Raw genomic sequence first — 20,920 nt, forward strand, 5'->3', positions numbered from 1 at the left:
TTTCAGTCAATGTCAAAATAATGATAGAGGCCACACATATAAAAATCATTTATTCATATTTCCACAGCAGGTACTTTTAATACAAAACAACATTTGAGCTTTGACTGTTGACAAGGCAGTTTTGCACCGTGAAAACCTCGAATTGTGAAAAAGTGAAATATCTGTGCAAGAGAGAAGAGAAGGTCTAGCTCAACCTCTGGGTAGCAGTTACGCACAGTGGTGGGGAAACATCGAAGCCCACCAATTAGCACCTTGAAACGCCTTAGCCCCGCCCCCTGCCCTCCATGATAGTATTGGTCGGCACAGAAACATGTGGCTACCACACGTGCACCAATTGGGAGTAAAGACAGCGTATTGATTGCAGGGACATCATTTAGTGGTCGCCAGGGGTCTCCCTTGTGACCTCTGAGGTCTCCCTTGCTACCCTTGTGGTAGCAAGGGAGACCTCAGAGGTCACAAGGGAGACCCCTGACATAAAATGAAAAAAGATTTTTTTTTTCTTTTTTAAACAAACGGAAGCTCTTGGGCTGTCCCACGCCATGTGGCTCTTTGTTTCTGTAGTGGCTGGCTTTCTTGTTCAGGCCTCTTATAAAAAAAAAAAACAGGGGATTGCACAAGTGTAACACTTTGAGCAGTGACCCTAAATAAGAAAGAATAGGAATAACAAATAATGTGTCTTTCTGGAATTCTATACAATAATTCCTAGACTCATTAAAGGTTTAGTTCAGGCACACTTCAGGGGGTGAGTGACTGATTTAGTTTGCTTTTAAACACCTCAAATTCACAATGCAGACAAAATACCCCAAAAAGCATTTAGAGTAGAATAAGCATGCAGTTTGGACTATGTATTTTGTTTTTCGCAAGTTGCAGTTACAATTATTTTTTTTTCTGCCGATACATATGGTGATCCATTCTTGTATGAAATGCAGATCATGTTACAATAATATTGTAACCATATTTTTCATAGTGTACTTAGAAACAATGCTATGTGATGCCACTACCTGTTTTGTCTAGGGGGTAAACAGTTGTGTTCTATCGCTTCCCATGATGTCACTTCGGGGTGGGGTCAAATGACATGTGTTCCTGTGATGTCATCTGAGGTCAAGGATCATGTGATGTCACTTCCGCTACCCCTGGCATTTTGGTGAAATTACGTCCCTGATTGATTGGCACAGAAACACGTGGCTGGGACACATGCTCCAATCAAGAGTAATTTGATGACAGCAGGAGCACCTGATTTCACCCTGGAGCATGTTCGCAGAGAGAAGACCCCTTTCAGCTGGTATGAGAGTATTCCATAAGCTCCAGGACTAGTGGCCAAGCAACTAGTCCTGCCAAGGATCTCCTGTATTTCAGCTCAGCAGCTGTCATGCTGCTTTGCACATGGACACCGGAAGCGAAGCACTCAGGAGTTAACATTTGTAGGAGATAAGCGAGTATCTGCATATACCTGCAGATATGGCGCTCTAGCGACCAATCATTTCTCGGTGAAGATGCAGCTGCCACTGACAGAACTGCAAAGCAAGTCCCTAGAACATGGGAGGACCCAGACAACGGCGACAGCGATGCCGCAAATCTCCACGGTGAGCCTCCAGGTGGGTAGCAAACCCCGGGGTCACCTTGGACCATGCCGTGCAACACGGTTCTAGCCCCAGTCCAGTGCTTAGAAGCTGGGGGAGTCCACCATGAAACGCTAATTATGATAAGTCAACGAAGGCTGAAGGATGAAGTGAGCTTTTTCTGGGGCCGTCTGGGGAACCAGCCATTCAATTTGCAGAAGAAAGGATCAGGCACCGAAGCGGCTGCGCTTGACTGGAGTGTCCTAATGTGGCCCCGGCTTATGCAACACAATCGGAAGATCTACCTCCTTTGTTGGTCTAATCATTCCAGGAAGCCTTGGCACACTCCACAATCCTCTTGCCTGTAGCGTGTAATGCACCGAGAAACTTCCAATAAATGCCGGCAATTGACTTAAAGAGGATGGTTGAGAAGATGAGGCCAGCTCCCCGGGGCGGGTAGAGAACCTTGCCCAGTGTGATCTAGAGGCGTAGAGAGGGCAGGGCCTGAGCGGGCAATACATAAATGCCCAGTCAGCAGCGCTGTGTGGGCATTTACTCGCGATGGGCCCTTGTTAGACAATCCTGGCTACGCATCTGCTGTGTTCTACCCATCTCGGAGAAGGAAACGCGGCAACGAATCGAGGCATGTAGCAGTTACACTTGCTAGGAAGGAACCGCCAAACTACATCTCCCATTCCACTGAGCACCACAACCCAACAGTGATTCAAAATCAGTGTTTGGAATCAGTGCATCCCCGCCTGTGCCCACTCAAAGGTCTCCAGTTTCACCAGCCCAACCCCATCTCTTCTTACTCCTGGTGGAAAGCAGTGAATCAGGGTGCATGCTAACCACAGCCAGAGGGAGATGGAGGGCTGTATGTTACCATGGCTGCTCTGTCATAGATTCAATCTTCCAGGGTCCTCAAGTGTCACCTGTCCGTCTCACCTACTTATGCTGTCCCTATTTTAATACTACAGTTGCACCTCACAGGGAAGACGGGACTAATGGAAATTAGCACCCGGGGCGGAGAGAGCAACCAATCAGGTTGCTCGGATCGCAGGCTGAATACCACGATCCAAGCCAACTTTCTAAGCAACCTGATGGCCACTTCCCCCACCACCTTCCTGCCACCCTCTCTTCCCCTTAGTTTACCATCCATCCCACCCTCACTAGCGGATTCCTTCAGCGACTGCGGCAATGCTGCAGCTCTGGCTACCTTCTGGCCACCTTGAAAATGGAAGGGGACCTCCGCTTGGCTCAGTCTTCCTGCTCCGTGGCGGCCATCTTGAGTGTTTTTTTTATGAACGAATGGGAGGCCAAGAGGCGTACTGTTCATTCATACCAAAAACATAGCTGTCAGTACCCTGGGTACCGGATTGGCAACCCAGTGCTAATATCAAGAATACCCTATCTGTCCGGCCGGATCGGGTGGTAACGGCACCAGGGCCCATCAGTAAGGCCCGAGCGACACCGATCCGGCAGGTATTATTTCTAAATGATGCCAAACATGTAAAAAAAAAAAGGTTCTTTGGGATCAGATTATGCAGAAGTAGATAGCAAAAGTATACACAGCCATTGACGCCTCTTCGAATGTAGCAGCCCAGAAGTTCATTGCATAATGAGGTAGAGCAAATGCTGGCACCTTCATCAAGTAGGTGAGTTTAATCTCCCCGTTTGTGCATTTGCCAAATGTTTTTATTTTTAGGCAGCGTTGTAGCTTTTTAATTTTCCCAGCTTCATGTTCTGTGGTAAAACCCCAGAAAGGAATAGGGGTATGCGCAGACGCCCGTGCAGCAGCCATGCATACTCCGATCGAGGAATGCATAAGGAATGCATAAGGGTATGTGTAGATGCCCGTGCAGTAGCCATGCATACTCCCATCGAGGAATGCATAAGGAATGCATAAGGGTATGTGTAGACGCCCGTGAAGCAGCCATGCATACTCCCATCGAGGAATGCATAAGGGTATGTGTAGACGCCCGTGCAGCAGCCATGCATACTCCCATCGAGGCATGCATAAGTGTATGTGTAGACGCCCGTGCAGCAGCCAAGCATACTCCCATCGAGGAATGCATAAGGGTATGTGTAGACGCCCGTGCAGCAGCCATGCATACTCCCATCGAGGAATGCATAAGGGTATGTGTAGACGCCCGTGCAGCAGCCATGCATACTCCCATCGAGGAATGCATAAGGGTATGTGTAGACGCCCGTGCAGCAGCCAAGCATACTCCCATCGAGGAATGCATAAGGGTATGTGTAGACGCCCGTGAAGCAGCCATGCATACTCCCATCGAGGAATGCATAAGGGTATGTGTAGACGCCCGTGCAGCAGCCAAGCATACTCCCATCGAGGAATGCATAAGGGTATGTGTAGACGCCCGTGCAGCAGCCATGCATCCTCCCATCGAGGAATGGATAAGGGTATGTGTAGACGCCCGTGCAGCAGCCATGCATCCTCCCATCGAGGAATGCATAAGGGTATGTGTAGACGCCCGTGCAGCAGCCATGCATCCTCCCATCGAGGAATGGATAAGGGTATGTGTAGACGCCCGTGCAGCAGCCATGCATACTCCCATCGAGGAATGCATAAGGGTATGTGTAGACGCCCGTGCAGCAGCCAAGCATACTCCCATCGAGGAATGGATAAGGGTATGTGTAGACGCCCGTGCAGCAGCCATGCATCCTCCCATCGAGGAATGGATAAGGGTATGTGTAGACGCCCGTGCAGCAGCCATGCATCCTCCCATCGAGGAATGGATAAGGGTATGTGTAGACGCCCGTGCAGCAGCCATGCATACTCCCATCGAGGAATGGATAAGGGTATGTGTAGACGCCCGTGCAGCAGCCAAGCATACTCCCATCGAGGAATGCATAAGGGTATGTGTAGACGCCCGTGCAGCAGCCATGCATCCTCCCATCGAGGAATGGATAAGGGTATGTGTAGACGCCCGTGCAGCAGCCATGCATCCTCCCATCGAGGAATGGATAAGGGTATGTGTAGACGCCCGTGCAGCAGCCATGCATCCTCCCATCGAGGAATGCATAAGGAGAAAGTGAGGCTGCATGGACTCGGTGCAGTGGCGGTGGATCCCTTCCTGTACAATCCCCTCTATAATCTCACAGAAATGATGTTAGCAGTGGACACCCTCCTCAAAGCATTCCATTCGTGGTGACTTACCATGACTTACCTCCTATTGGTGCAAACGCGTGATGGTAAGGGCGCGACTCTTTATTATTGGCCTCAAGACTTAAAATTTCAACAGTTGCATAGCATCTCGTTTAAAAAATAGTGGCAGCAGTACCAAGGTTAAACAATTTAATACAGATCATGCCTCATAAGAGGTGACTGTACTTGTGTGCTGTGTGTCATAACTTGTGATTTAATATTTGCCAATTTACAAGGCATCAGGCAGCTAACTCCTCACTCCTCATTCAGTTCATATCTCGTTAAAAGAGACAAAACGTTTGAATTATAAATGTGGGCCTGAAGAAGCACTGGAAGAGGGTGAAACATGAATTGGCGTATTGATCGAAACTTTATATGCAGTAATTATGAATATGTGCATTGGATGCTTTATGAATCATTTGTTACAGGCCAGGCTTTGGTTTGAAAAGAGGACACAAAATCGTGGGAGTCGTTAAAGACGTCTAACCAGAAGGTCTTTTAGTCAATATGTCCTCTGAACTAATTTGATGCATAAAATGGAACACCTTCAGTCGTTTTTGTAACAATGTTGTAGATAGAAATATTCCAGCTTTCAAAAAGTCTATTTGGGTTGTTCCTCGCACCCTCTCAGCTCTCCGCCACTGCCCCAGGCATGGAAGGGAGAGCTGCCGCCAGGTGTAAATGGTACGGTCAGCGGTGAGGGAAATGTATTAGTGAATAGGGACAGATCACAACTAAGGGGGCTGCTCTAAACAAATGCTAAGACCCCTCCTTGTCAATAGGCTAGCTTAGGGGTGGAAGAAGTATAGCTTGAGTAGAGTCCATGGGACATCATGGGTGAGTAGAAGAAGTCCCCTCTGGACGGTGAAGGGTATTAGGAGTGCCAGCCAAGCTTGCTAGCTGCGGGGAGCAGTGGGTCACTTTAACCCCAACTCAAGGCAAGCTTGGCTGGCACTCCTAATGAATAATAACAAAAGGTAGTTGGTGGCTAGGACTATAGATTTGAGAGCGCAGTGGTAAGCAGGGGAGTGCAGTGGCGGAGAGCCAGAGTTGGTGAGCAAATCATTTCTTTCCAAAGGTTTTCCTGATCAAGGACAGAACAAGAAAGATAGCTCCATACAGGGATTTCAACAAAATGGCAGTCTACTAAGACACAATCTGACAAATCCAGGATTTGGGGGAGAAGATCACTCTGGGTTCAGGGTCACATGTTTCGGCTCTGCACAGCAGTAGTGCGTTTCATTGAGTTAGCCCTCCAAGTTCACAGCAGTCGGGAGCTGCACCCACCTTTTTACACTCCAGGAACCAAAGTGCCTCTCGACTTAGATGATGGATGGATGGGTGGGTGGGTGCATGCTGCTCATCACCACCGTCCAGCAGCTGAGGAGCTCCGCGGCGCAAGAGAAAGTACGCGGCTGAGATCAAAAGAAAGGGGGAGTTCCGGGGAAGTGAAAAAACTGGACCTCAAGAGTTTAGCGAGAGTGGTAAAACTGGAGGTATTTCATAAAACAACTGTTTGACCACTCTGGCAAAATCTGCCTGATTTAGGGTGGAGATAATTACCACCACACAAATGTGTTAATGGGTGGGCTAACACCGCACGTCCCCAATGGAGTCCAATGGAAATTAACTTACTGCGTTTCTATCACTCTGTGGACTGTTTCCCTTACCACAACTCGTAAGGAGGCCAACAGATTCTGACAGTGTGGTTGAGTGCTCGCTCAAGCGACTAGAAAGAGAATCCAGGGAGTGCAAGGCTCGCCATCTTCCCCAAACAGTGACTGCAAGCAGGTGCCTACTGTTCTCCGGGTCTCTCCCCAATGGATACATTTACCCTCAGGTCCAAGCAGCAGTGAAGGAGGAGAGCGAGGGCACGGACATCCTTTCCCTAGGAGCACAGGGCTTTTGGGAGGACAGGAACCTGGTGTGGGGGTATAGAAAGGAAGAACTTGGGGTTCTCTCCTGGCCTGGAGCAGCCCGGCCTAACCTGCAAACACCCAGGGCTTCTTGGCTAGCCTCAAATCAGAGGCCCCATTGGTCAAAGGGCGCGACTGTGGTTGGGGTGCCTGGAGGTCCCCGGATGCAAAGGTTGGCCCATTGAGCTCCAGGATTAGGCTACGGCTGTGGAACGAGAGGACAGCCGTGGGAGAGTTCCCGAGCCTGGCGCTTTGGGCTACAGGAGTGGGCAACACCGAATGTGATCAGCCAGGCAGAGTGGCCGGCTTGGCATACTGTCATAGCTCCAAGAGACCCTCATTCAGTGGAAAACTTTACTTCTGAAGACACCATCAAAACACCCAACAGAACGCACCTCCAAACTGGCCCTGCATCAGCTTTAAATGTTATAGAACCCAAAATGGCAGGCTGCCAGGCGCATCCTCAAAGCGTACCTCAGTTGGAGATCACAAGCAACGGTTCCCACCTGAAAACTACCATTTCTCCCTCTGCGCCCATCCAAGATAATCCTGGACCTCAAAGTCTTTCAATGGAGAGTTGATGCTCTATCAGCATATTTATGCCTTAAGACCCATTGCAACTTTGAAAGCTAAACATCAATGAATGAAAAATGTAAACGCAGCACCCCCAGCAAACCCATCACCCTGCAGCACACACATCCGGTCTAGATTCAGCCTCCACCTTTGGCGTCTCATTCACCTGGCTCCCCACTGCCAGCCTTCTGCTTCTTGGTTTCCTGGCCCCCACTGCAAGGCATCACCGCATACTTCTCCTGGCACTACACTGCCAGACATCTCCTCATACTTCTCCTGGCACTACACTGCCAGACATCTCCGAGAGCCTCACTGCCGTTCAGCTCCCCATACTTCTCCTGGCACCTCACTGCCATACATCTCATACTTCTCCTGACACTACACTGCCAGACATCTCCTCGTACTTCTCAGAGAGCCTCACTGCCATACATCTCCTCATACTTCTCCTGGCACCTCACTGCCATACATTTCATACTTCTCCTGACACTACACTGCCAGGCATCTCCTCGTACTTCTCAGAGAGCCTCACTGCCATACATCTCCTCATACTTCTCCTGGCACCTCACTGCCATACATTTCATACTTCTCCTGACACTACACTGCCAGGCATCTCCTCGTACTTCTCAGAGAGCCTCACTGCCATACATCTCCTCATACTTCTCCTGGCACACCACTGCCATACATCTCTGCATACTTATGTTGGTGCCTCGCTGCCAGACATCTCCCCATACTTCTCCTGGCACACCACTGCCAGATATCATCTCATACTTCTCCTGACACTACACTGCCAGACATCTCCTCGTACTTCTCAGAGAGCCTCACTGCCATACATCTCCTCATACTTCTCCTGGCACACCACTGCCATACATCTCTGCATACTTATGTTGGTGCCTCGCTGCCAGACATCTCCCCATACTTCTCCTGGCACACCACTGCCAGATATTATCTCATACTTCTCCTGACACTACACTGCCAGACATCTCCTCGTACTTCTCAGAGAGCCTCACTGCCATACATCTCCTCATACTTCTCCTGGCACACCACTGCCATACATCTCTGCATACTTATGTTGGTGCCTCGTTGCCAGACATCTCCCCATACTTCTCCTGGCACACCACTGCCATACATCTCTGTATGCTTCTCCTGGCGGCACACTGCCAGATATCATCTTGTACTTCTCCTGGCACCTCACTGCCAGACATCTCTGCATGCTTCTCCTGGCGCCACACTGCCAGATATCATCTTGTACTTCTCCTGGCACCTCACTGCCATACATCTCTGCATGCTTCTCCTGGCGCCACACTGCCAGATATCATCTTGTACTTCTCCTGGCACCTCACTGCCAGACATCTCTGCATGCTTCTCCTGGCGCCACACTGCCAGATATCATCTTGTACTTCTCCTGGCACCTCACTGCCAGACATCTCTGCATGCTTCTCCTGGCGCCACACTGCCAGACATCTCCTTTTACTTCTGGTGCCCCACTGCAACACTTCTCCTCATCTTTCTTCGTTGGCCTAGCAATTTCTGGCCCTTATTACACTGGCTGCATGTCCCGGTCCCTGAGAGGACTACAGCGCTCATCCATCCAGAAAGAGAATTATGCGAAAGTCACCTGGCGGCTTGCTAGAGAGAGTTTCAGATTGTGGAGACACAACAGAAATCTGAAGCCCACGTTTGTCTGAGTAGTTATCCCAAATTCTATGAAGATTTTTGATCTCATCTGGAGATTTTAAATATTCATAACATTTCCTGGAGGTTTCTTCACTGGCAGATGACAAGTCTGCATTTGTATTTATTTGGCATTTATTTAGCGCTTTACCCCAAAGCGCTATACATAAAAAGTTATATATAGTACAATAAAGTGAAAATTGATTGAATTACAAAATATTTCCAGGTAAAGAATTAGGTACAAAAAAGTGAGGATTGATTGGGTTGCAAAACAATTCCAGGTAGAGAGCTAGGACTGAAGAAGATGGGTCTTGTGAGAAGCAAGGAATGCTGGGTAAGAAGCAGCAGAACGGAGGGGGAAAGGGAGAGAATCACAATGATAGGGAGCAAGAACAGAGAATGCATCAGGATTGGGGACGAGGGAACGATAGCAAGAAGTGGGATTGAGAACGAAGGGAACGAGTGAGGGGTTAGAAGGACACCAAGGAGGGTAGATAAGCGGGAGTCAGACCGAGGAGGGACTTGAACACCATACAAAGACAATTGAATTGGAGACGAGAGGAAAAAGTCAGCCAACCAAGCTAGGGCAGAGATGGTGAAACGGAGTCGCGAGGGGAATAACTGGAAGAGAAGATGGTTAAAAAATAGATTTAAGAGGTGCCAAACAAGGAAATAGGAAGACCAACGAGTGCAGAACAGTAAAACTCAACCCAGCAGGCTCTTCTGACGCAAACTGCTTTCCTAATTGTTTGCTGGCAAGATTACAGACAAAACCGAGATTACGGTGGTCCGAGCTCTCACTTCAACGGGGCCCCATCAATTACAGACGAAACTAAGATTACGGTGGTCCGATCTCTCACTTCAACAGGGCCCCGTCAATTATAGATGAAACCGAGATTACGGTGGTCCGAGCTCTCACTTCAACAGGGCCCCATCAACTATAGACAAAACCGAGATTACGGTGGTCCGAGCTCTCACTTCAACAGGGCCCCGTCAATTATAGACCACTCCCCGGTGACTAAAGCGAGGGCACTGGGTATCCTTATTGGCCCTTCACTACACCTTGAAATCTTAAATTGCCTCAGTCACCTACGTTGCTTCTACTACTGACGAGTGCTTTGCCACCTTTTTCTGTATCTCACTTTTCCACTTGTGGTTTTAACACTGGATTAAGCTGCCTATAGCTAGTAGCAGCAAAATATGATCCATTTTGCCTACATTGCAAATCTGACAAAGCTGCCAAGATGTCCCTGGATTTAAAGCCAAGGAGCTATATTTCACTGGCTCTGGCATCTCTGCAATGTCTCGCGATTTATACAAAAATCATGTTTAAAGCTCTGTCCATGAACCACAGATGCCTCTGGGAACTTCCTCGCCCTGCTCCCTTGTATCCCATTATAGTCCTCAAAGACCTATCAGATACAATCGAGATAAAATTCACATAACCCCGAAACTTGTAGGACAAAGAGGGGGCGAAATGGGCTCCCAGTGCAGCTGTGCAAGCTGGATGAGAACCCATCGTTCACGTAAGAGAACTTCGGCCACTCGCACAGGTTACAGTAATATTACGAGAGCCACCATCTTTTGCGGGCAGCAAATAAACGTGCGTTACAAAACGCAAAGTTACCCTCGCCCCTGCCCATTGCACTACTCCCCTCTATTGCACAGCACTCTGTTGCTCTCTAGCTAGCTTTCTGCTATATCTATCATCTGTATACGTACATACAACGGGGCCAGAGGGATAGTTCAAGGGAAACACATTCATCTTGGAAGGAAGACAACGCAGAGCAACACAGGTTCAAATCCCGGTCGCGCACTTAGAGAGTGGTCTTCGGTGTTAAGCGCATTATAAAAGATGATGAATACAGACACTATTTGCGTGGGATGACCAGAGTCAACTGTTCAGCTCTACAACACAGAACAAAAGGGGAAGGAATGAGACTATCCAACCCCCTGGTCTTTGCTGAAGCTGAGGTGGAAAGCCATGACGGAAGCCACCACGCAGAGTATCATTTAGAGAGACCCCTTGTCTATACAGAGGCACTTGTGCCACTATTCTGCAGGGCAGTCATTGGCTCTTGCAGGCTGAGCGAGCAGTTCGGAGCAAGTCCCCCTTGGTCAGTCATCCTTGTCAACCTGCCTGTAAGCTGGCCTGATAAGGAAGCCGCCATTTTGAGAAAACAAGCCGCTGTCCTAACAAAACGTTCCCGCGCAGAGATTGGAAGGGTTTACGTTATCGCTTTTGGTTACCATGGTGTCGGTAGGCTGCCAGGGATCGAAACTGCTGGGAGCTCTTTAGATCCTGGTTATAGCCTTAAAGATTCTGGAGTCCTTTGCACCAACAGCTGCCAGGATCTGCTCTTCACTCTACAGTCCCATTAGCATTACACAAACCTGCTCATGAAACATTAAATCTCTTTGTTTGGGAATATATATTTACAGATGCTTCAAGACGCACCTAGAAGACATTTAAAGCATAATGGATCATACATAATGGACAACATTGTATAGCTTGAATTGCATTTGAACGTTACATTTGCGCACTATATGTATTAACTAGTGCCTTGTTCCCCTTGGTAGCCCCCGCTTACTGAGTGATGACACTTCATTGAATCTTTATTTTGATCCCCGACTGCCTGCGCTGAAAGCAACACTTGGGGGAGCACCTAGAGGGCCATGTTTATCTCCAGGATAGGGAACCCCGAGAATGACATGAGCTTCATGGGGACCACTTTGCGCCCTGTGTTGGGAAGGCGGTCACAGTGCAGATCCCCCACAGAGGCGCTGGATGCAACTGAGTCACCAGTAAGAGGGAGAAATCATTGGAAAGGGGAGCAGGAAGGGGGTTGGGGAGAAAATTAGGCAGTAGAGAGGAGGAAGGCGGGGGTCAGAAGGAGAAGAGAAGAAAGTTGAGGGGCTAGAGTGTGGGAAGCAAGGACGAATGATGATGAAGAGGCAGATAGTACAGAAGGGCAGTGGATTGGGTGACAAGAGAGAAAAAAGAGGTTATTAGCATAATTGACTTAAAAACATTTCACCTAAAACATTTGATCGAATGATTGTGTCCTTTTTTCGGTCAAATTTAATTAAATATATATATATATATATATATATATATATGCGGTTTGTAAGGGTATAGATTAGGTTGAGAGGTAGTGAGGGGGAGATCTCCCCTGCATTTTAGACCAAAACAAAGGTCAAATAAATTTGATTGAATGTAATTAGGTCAAATGTTTTAGGTCAAACGGACCCAAACCAAAAGAGCAGTAATGCGGGAATATGTGGCAGGGTAAGGTGGGATTTTACCGATTGCACCCTAAGGCTGCCACCTTGTGGAGGGAGTCAGTCTCTACTGTGAAGTGCCAGTGCCTGGCTTGTGAGTCTGAATAGTGCACAGAGTTGACTGAACTGCTTCAAGGCGCTTTCTGCTTGTACTCACTGGACAGTGGGCAAGGGCAAAGAAACCGGATAATGTCATTTCGGCTGCCAGTACCTGGAGATCCCACTGATGACACCAGGGTCTGGTGACAGACCTATCCACTGATGAAGCCTAGAGGCTATGATCAGCAGCCACTAGGGGGCAGAAGAAAGCAAGGCCGAGTAGCTCACTCCTGATATTCCCCTGGGCTGCTTTCACTGAACTGCACAGTCCCTCTATAGCAGTGGAGAAGAACCAGCTGGCACAGAGGCTGGATAACAAGGAGTAACATGGAGGCCTGCAAGCACAGGCATGCGGCAACACACCCCATGTATGCTCACCCACGTAGAAATATGTGCTGCTCTAGAACACCCGGTGAGCTCCAGGGACGATACCAAAGTACAAAAGGATGGGGAAAATGGAAAGGGGGTAGTGTTTGATGTATAAAGATGTATTTTCTTTTTTCAACAAGTGCCTTACAGTCTGCATTAATAAATTAAAAAAGTGTCCATAGGAGGCCGGCCCCTCCTGGAATGTGAAAGCATCATGTGGGTGGTCCCCCCGGCGGCACATCCATTCTTGTATGAAGGCATCGTGGGGATCCCACCCTCACTCCAAGCCAGGTCTGGTGGCACCCAGTTGCCGTCGGCAAGTCCACGTCACACTGAGCACTCATTTTGGCTGCTCCTCAGTCACTGCTGCATCCTGTTCCTGGTCCCTTGTGCGAGATTTGGCAAGTCTGAAAAAATGTAAAAAGATTGCATGTGAATTAACAGATCACAAGTGAGACAAGCAACAGATCACAGGTCTGACACCAGCCCAACAGATCACAGGTCTGACACCAGCCCAACAGATCACAGGTCTGACACCAGCCCAACAGATCACAGGTCTGATACCAGCAACAGATCACAGGTCTGATACCAGCAACAGATCACAGGTCTGATACCAGCAACAGATATGACACCAGCCCAACAGATCACAGGTCTGACACCAGCCCAACAGGTCACAGGTCTGACACCAGCAACAAATTACAATCTGAGACCAGCAACAGATCACAGGTCTGACACCAGCCCAACAGCTCTGACACCAGCCCAACAGATCACAGGTCTGACACCAGCCCAACAGATCACAGGTCTGACACCAGCCCAACAGATCACAGGTCTGACACCAGCCCAACAGATCACAGGTCTGACACCAGCAACAGATCACAGGTCTGATACCAGCAACAGATCACAGGTCTGATACCAGCAACAGATATGACACCAGCCCAACAGATCACAGGTCTGACACCAGCCCAACAGATCACAGGTCTGACACCAGCAACAGATCACAGGTCTGACACCAGCAACAGATCACAGGTCTGATACCAGCAACAGATATGACACCAGCCCAACAGATCACAGGTCTGACACCAGCCCAACAGATCACAGGTCTGACACCAGCCCAACAGATCACAGGTCTGACACCAGCAACAGATCACAGGTCTGATACCAGTAACAGATCACAGGCCTGATACCAGCAACAGATCTGACACCAGCCCAACAGATCACAGGTCTGACACCAGCCCAACAGATCACAGGTCTGACACCAGCCCAACAGATCACAGGTCTGATACCAGTAACAGATCACAGGCCTGATACCAGCAACAGATCTGACACCAGCCCAACAGATCACAGGTCTGACACCAGCCCAACAGATTACAGGTCTGACACCAGCCCAACAGATCACAGGTCTGACACCAGCCCAACAGATCACAGGTCTGACACCAGCAACAGATCACAGGTCTGATACCAGCAACAGATCACAGGTCTGATACCAGCAACAGATCTGACACCAGCCCAGCAGATCACAGGTCTGACACCAGCCCAACAGATCACAGGTCTGACACCAGCCCAACAGATCACAGGTCTGACACCAGCCCAACAGATCACAGGTCTGATACCACCAACATAATCGCACGCCTAGACACCTTACAGTCTCTGCTGCTTCAATCTACACACATACATCACCAACCCGCACAGCCCTTTCACACACCCCCGGAAAATAGAGGAAGCTACAAAGACCACAACCAAGAAACCACAGGATATATAAAGGTTAAGATCCAAAAATCATTTCATCGAACAAAGGTGGAGATCCAGAAAATCAATGCTCTACAAAGTCTTTTAAGCAGAGACCTCGTGATTTTTTAAAAGAGCGTGTTAAGAAGGGGGCTGTCTCTTAAAGAGTATGATTGTGGAAGTGGGCAGGATGTCTGGTTATCGTATTAATTGGGAGAAGATGGTGGTCTTTCCAGTGAAGAATTCTCCGGTTCGTGGTCGGCTGTTGGGTTGGAACTGTAAATGGGAAAATGTGTGTGTGAAGTATCTAGGAGTTTACATTATTAGAGATTTCAAGAGGATTGTTGATTACAATGTAGGTAAGAAAATTCTCCAGGGAGATTTTAGGCAATGGGGACCTGTTAAGCTGTCCATCTGGGCTAGAGCTAATGTGATTACAATGTTTTTGTTACCAAAGGTTTTATATATTATTCAGTCACTTCCATTGAGATTTACGAAGAGGGTCCTCAGACGTATAGATAAGCTGTTTCAAGAGTTTCTTTGGGGAGTGGGAAAAAGGCTAGAATTCCGGGGTGTATAATGGTTCATAGTGTTCAGGATGGTGGTTTTGGGTATCCGATACATCAGGACTATTGTGAAGGTTTTCTTTTGAAAAAACAGGTTCACTATGCCGATGGAGACCGGAACCAGATGCCGTGGTGAGTGCAAATAGAGAAGCATAAACTAGTACCTTATGATGTAAAGAGTGTGTACTCCTTTGGGAGGCTGCCGAAACAGGTATTGAATTTAAAGCCTATGGTGGTCACCAAGGAGGCATTATCTTCATTGATTGTGGGTAGTGTGCAAGGAGGCATCACTTTGGTTTAACCCAGGTCTACAGGTTAATTATAGAATGCTGTATTATGTTTGGAGTGATGGGGGAGTGGTGTCTTTCGAGAGTCTAATGGAGAATTTTGGTCTGTGCCAGAGGGAATTGGGAAGGTACAATGTCTTGAAAGCTTTGATATTGGCGAAGCCGCAGACGATGGATGCTTCATTCTTGCAGAAACCAGAGGTTTGTAAATTGTTTGCTACTGGGTTGCAGAAGGTGTCCTGTTTTTTGAGACTTATGCCATTAGAGGAGAGTTGGGTGCCTTCATGGGAAAAGTTAAGATTGACCTGGTTGGAGGAGTTGGGCAAGGATTTGCCAGTGGAGGACTGGGAAAAGCTCTGGAAAGTCCCAGTCATTGCCAAGATAGACTTGCACTTACGTTGCATTCATCAAAGGGTGCTGGGTAGGGTTTATTGGACCTCTGTGCGTATGTGTGCTTTGGGGGTGGCCGACAGTGACTGTTGTTGGGGTTGTGGGAAGGAGAAGGGCAATTTGTTACATATGTTGTGGGGTTGTGAGAGGGTGACGAATTATTGGAAAGAGGTCATAGATGGGATTGACGCAATCTGGCACATTACATTTCCATGCAACCCTCTAGCAGTGGTCCTACAGTCGCTGAGATGCAGACGTAACAATAACCGGGCAACATCCTGTCGGATTAGCAGGGTCTTGCTGGTGGCAACAAAACAGATTTTAAAAGTCTGGAAAACAAGGAAGAAACCGATGGGCGAGGGATAGCTCTTTGAAGTACAGAATCTTTCTAAGTATGAAAAATCTATGTTTTGTAAACAGAACAAGGAAAAGGCATATGATAAACTGTGGAGAACTTTTAATGAATTCTATGGGTGATGCTGGATTGAAATATGGAGTTGGGTTGTAGTCATGATTTATTGGGGGTTTGTATGGGTGGGGGGTGTTTTTGTCTTGTCTATGGTCTTGTCTCCTTGTTGAGTGTATAGTGAAGGTTTTTGCTCTTGTTTGTATCTGAGGCTAGGCCTGAGGCAGCAGATGGGTAATGGTTAAACTGCACAGTGCTTTATTTGACCCTGTTCCATGATTTTGGATCTTTTTAAAATGATTCACTGACCTGCTTCATGTTTATTGTTGTACTTTGATATCTTGTTGGAAACTGAGAAATAAAGAAGTGAGCACATCGTACTGCTGTCCGCCAGCCTCCAAGCGGATCCTCGAGTAGAGCCCAATGGTTTCGCTTTGAGATGAGCAGCAGCTTCAGGGGAGCTGTTGGCAGAGGAGCGGTACCCCATCAGTAACAGGAGGCCTTCAATGTTTAAAGAGGAGGCCACAGAGCTTCAGAGCCCGCGTCAAGAGCCTCAGACGGTGGATCTGGGAAGGGACCCCATGGACCACAGTTCGGTGGGATCAAGAGAAGCGAATGTCGATATAGACCAGAGCTGGATGAGGCAACAGAAAGGAAATACATGTGGTTTGTATGGGTGGCCATAGGTCTCATAAGGTAGAGACCAGTAAGGGGTAGGAGTGAGTGGGACAGAAGGCTGGAATACTTGGTGGGAAGGAAGACGGTGCGGAAGCAGCATTGGGCAGATTCTGCGGTTGAAGTTTCTATGTGCGCAAATACGTAAGGAGCTAAATACATTTCGGCATGTTCCTGTACATGTTGTGACGTGAAAGATTGTGCACAGCGTCACTGTTCCGAGAAACCGCTTGCAACTGGTTGGAAGGATGAGGCAAGGACATGGTTCGTGTTCTAGGGGAAGAAATGTACTGTGCGCAAAACAGTGGCCGAAGACGGCGCAAGACAGACTGAGCAGGGGTATGCGTGGCGGCAGAGATGCTATGCTTATTGGGCTAGAGAAGGTTCTGTTCTGTATTGATGGACTGGCGCCATTTTCAAAAGAACTAGTGTGTTTTAAGCAGGGGAAGAGCAAAGCAGACACTCTGGGGAGAAAGCCCTGGTATTGCCTTACCCAGAATGATGGTGGGTTGATGGTCTGTTGCGCTATGGCAGCCAGTCTCCATCTTGCTAGGAACACAATATTTTCCAGAACCGTATCGCGCTGGCATGTTTTTGGGAAGGTGGCGCATGGTGGATCTGTCCGACTGCATGACCGGTGAGGTGGAGCAATAACAGACTGATAGTGGCCCTTTGCAGGCTGAGGGCAGCACTGGCCGGGGACTGGAGGAAGTGGTGGGCAGACAGGGAAACGTGGGTCTGGCGGTGGCGATGTAGAGTCGCAGCCCAATGGGTAGAGTTTGCAGGGGCGAGTATGGGCGAGGCGACCTATCGAGTGACTTTGCACAAGACAGCACCACTGTGATGGCTTCACAGTGCACACAAGACCCACCTGGCGAAAACCTTAGCAGCAGTGGGAGATTTCCTGTGTGCATGAAGTAGTTGTTGGCCAAGGAAGGGGAATAGTGGTGGCTAAATGTAGGTGCAAGATTTGGGGCGGGCTGCGGTAGGAGCGGAGAGACACGGGGACTTCATTGTTGCAAATAGACGGGAGACAGAAATACTTTGTAAGACATGATACAGTGAAGACACTTTGTTGAGTTTGTGCATGTAGGTTAGTGATCGAAGCACTCAACAGGCAGGGATCCGTTTAGGCTCAACACCATGGCTGACAAAGTCATAACATGGCAGTCACATGGTTACCATTGAGCGAGAGTTCTAAAGCAAAGGATGACCCTGGATGGATAAAGTGCAGGTGGCGAGTGAGAAACCTATGGTATGTTTCTGTGAAGGTCACTAGAGACAGAGGCATTTCAATTTAAACCAGTGAGGTTTGCTGAGAGGAGAAAGCCCAGCTGTCACCAAGGATAGTCACTCATGGATACTCTAGTGCAGAAGTCTGCAACGGGCGTCTCTACAGACGTTTCGGACTACAACTCCCATGATCCTTCACCATTGAATAGTCTGCGGAGACCTACTCGTACACAACTGAGCAGCCAAAGATTTCAGAACCCTGCTCTAGTTTGTCTTTCTGCAGCAAAATAGCCTCTTTAATACCCAAAATTTCGCCATCTCTGAGGATGCATTTGCTGTGAAACATGTCTCCTCTATTTCTACTTAAACGGCTTTTGTTCTACACCAGAAGCATCGTCTCCACCGACGTATCACACATCCACACCTCAAGCGTCTATCTACACTGACCTGTTCCTCGTCCATATCCCAAGAGTATCTGTCCCCTCTGAGACATTACTGTTTCATACTCCAAGTGTGTATCACCAACCTCACTCATCAACATGGACACACCTTTCACCATTTCAAGATAGTCCCCCCCCCCCCTCCGTTTCCTACCATTGCAACTCATCCAAGAGTCGTGAACAGCCGTGATAGGAGATGGGCGGCTGGTATTCGAGAATTTAGCAGATGCCGTCAGATGCAAAAGGTAAAGCTCCAGAAATCATGTGATCTGGGCACTAAGACCGGATTGTAGCCCACCCCAGAGAAGGAAGATCACATAACCAAGACGACCTTGCATGCCCATCGCCCATTAACACATCTCCTTGGTTGTCCAACTCCAGGCCTCGACGGCCGGAAACCTGACAGGTTTTTATGAGATCCCTCATTAATATTCATGAGGAAAAATGTGCATTCATTTAGAATCATTGTATGCAAATATATTTTATGAATATTAATGAAGGGTATCATGAAAATCCGACATGGATCGGGCCCTTGAGGCCTGGAGTTGGACAATCCTGCATCTTTGCTTGGATCAGTGCCTCAACATGTCATACGATACACAAAGCGTTTTCGTTCGTTCGTGCAGGAGGCACTTTACCTGCCGGGTCTCCAGTATCGTCCATGAAGCAGCTTGCAAGAAAGAGAAACAAGGCCCAGGATATGTTACAAAGGCAAGTGTGAGGCCTGGGAGGAGTAGTGACAATGGAGGACACAGCACAACAATTCCAAGGGCGGGGTCTCAGCTATAAGGGGGTTTGGGGGGGGGGGGATTCATGCAGGTTTACATCCCTCCAAAAGAACAGGCGGAGATCCCCGGTGACACCAATTACTATATTTTGTAACACGCGTCCAAACACCTGAAATGCATAATGTTTTTTTTATTTTTTAAGTGTAAATCGAACACGTTTGCTGCTTGTATTTAGTTGAGGGTTACTTCTCTTTGTTCTCTCTAGAGGGCAAGGCCGTTGGCAAAATGATGTTAAGGCAGTGTCAGAGGAGGGCATCACTTTTCACTCTAGTTAATTGATTGGCCGGATCCGTTTGTTTACAGCCAGTGGAGCACAACATGCGGGCCTTCAGGACATTATTTGTGGCCCTCCAAGTCACATGAGTTTAATGATGAAGTGTTGCCTGGCATAAAGTCAGTCCGTCACTATGTCTGTCATGTCAGGTGTGGGAAACCTCTGTGGTCCAGTTTTTCTCTTTGCATCACAGTGCTTACAGTTTTACGTCCATTTAAAACATGATTTGAGTACCATAATACAAATAAATGAAATTGGTGATATCATTAAAAGCTCTTTGCCTGCCAAGCCATCACTGATGAGGCCCAACAAAGCCGAAACATGCCACAGAAGGGATGTGACCAAGCAGTTTGGGCTGGCACCAAGCCCGATTTGCATATGGTCTTTCCCCTTTTGTAATGGCTTAGCAGGCGAAGAACGGTGGTCAGGAGGGTTGCCAAGAGAAATGCCAGAGGTTGGGATTCATTCTAAACCTTCTAGCCATCACCTTTTGGTTTTGCTTTGTCACCCCGAGTGGGACGGGTATGCCCAGACGTGGGTCCCGTGCCTGCCCGGCCTAGAGACCCAAGCTACTCCTCACTGATGATGCCCAACAAGGCCGAAACATGTTGGGAGATGCTTGTGGTCTCATGCAGAAGGGATGTGCCCTAGCAGTTCAGGCTGGACTGCCCCTTTTGGGGTGGGGCCAAGCCTGATTTGCATATGGTCTTTCCCCTTTTGTAATGGCTTGACAGGCGAAGAACGATGGTCTGGAGGGTTGCCCAGAGCAATGCCAGAGGTTATGATTAGTTCTAAACCTTCCAGCCATCACCACTTTTGTTTTGCGTAGGATTTTATAAAGCACAAACCTTGCTGGGCAGAGCAGTGTACATAGAGGATGCACCCAGGGGGTTATAGGCAAGGTGAGGAAGTACATTGCTTTCAATGAAGGTTGTACAATGTTACACTATACTGCTGAAGTAAAATGATCTCCAGAGCGTCAGTGCCATCCTGTGGCTGTTATTTGAATTAGATGATTGTAGCTAAAGTGATTCCTGTTTTCAACAGTACCTCAGTGCGCCATTTCCTGCTGCCAGCAGCAGAGTTTTTTTTCTAGGATCTCGATATGCAAACATACAACTTCCTGCTGGGTAGTTATTTTCCTGGCACCAGTGCGGGTGCCTGCTGCCCACTTTCCATCTTCTCCCATTCCCAGTTTTCAGACACTGCACTTCCCTAGCTTCTCTTATCCAAATGCTGGACGACCTTGCAGTGACCATGCCCTGCTACTCATGCAGTTCGTCAATTTCTCAGTTCAACAGGGAGAGGTCCCTGCATGGACGTCATTTAGGGGTCACACCTGCAACCCCTGAGGTCTCCCTTGCTACCCCTAAAAAGAAAACATACATTAAGGCTCGTGGGCTGTGGCCATCAGCATGTGGCTCTTTGTTTCTGGAGTGGCTGATATATGACTGATGGTTTATTTATATAGCGCCTATACACAATGTGTATCGAAACGCTT

At 48.2% G+C, this 20,920-nt stretch overlaps 1 protein-coding gene across 2 annotated transcripts in view; it reads right to left on the bottom strand.

Moving 5' to 3' along the window:
- Nucleotides 1-33: 33 nt before the first annotated feature.
- Nucleotides 34-20,920, bottom strand: part of LOC138453030 (low density lipoprotein receptor adapter protein 1-like) — a 311,945-nt gene continuing 291,058 nt past the window's right edge. Inside the window, exons 9-10 of one of the 2 annotated variants that reach the window (XM_069605453.1) lie at nucleotides 18,996-19,027; nucleotides 34-13,042 (exon numbers count right to left, since the gene is read on the bottom strand). In XM_069605453.1, coding sequence (XP_069461554.1) covers nucleotides 12,996-13,042; nucleotides 18,996-19,027 — 79 coding nt within the window. In that variant the 3' untranslated portion in view covers nucleotides 34-12,995. The remainder of the gene's footprint in view (nucleotides 13,043-18,995; nucleotides 19,028-20,920) is intronic. The other variant, XM_069605454.1, reaches the window with a different exon arrangement.

The sequence above is a fragment of the Ambystoma mexicanum genome, chromosome 4p (assembly GCF_040938575.1).
Source record: "Ambystoma mexicanum isolate Mex_15411 chromosome 4p, UKY_AmexF1_1, whole genome shotgun sequence".
NCBI classification, from domain to species: Eukaryota; Metazoa; Chordata; class Amphibia; order Caudata; family Ambystomatidae; genus Ambystoma; species Ambystoma mexicanum.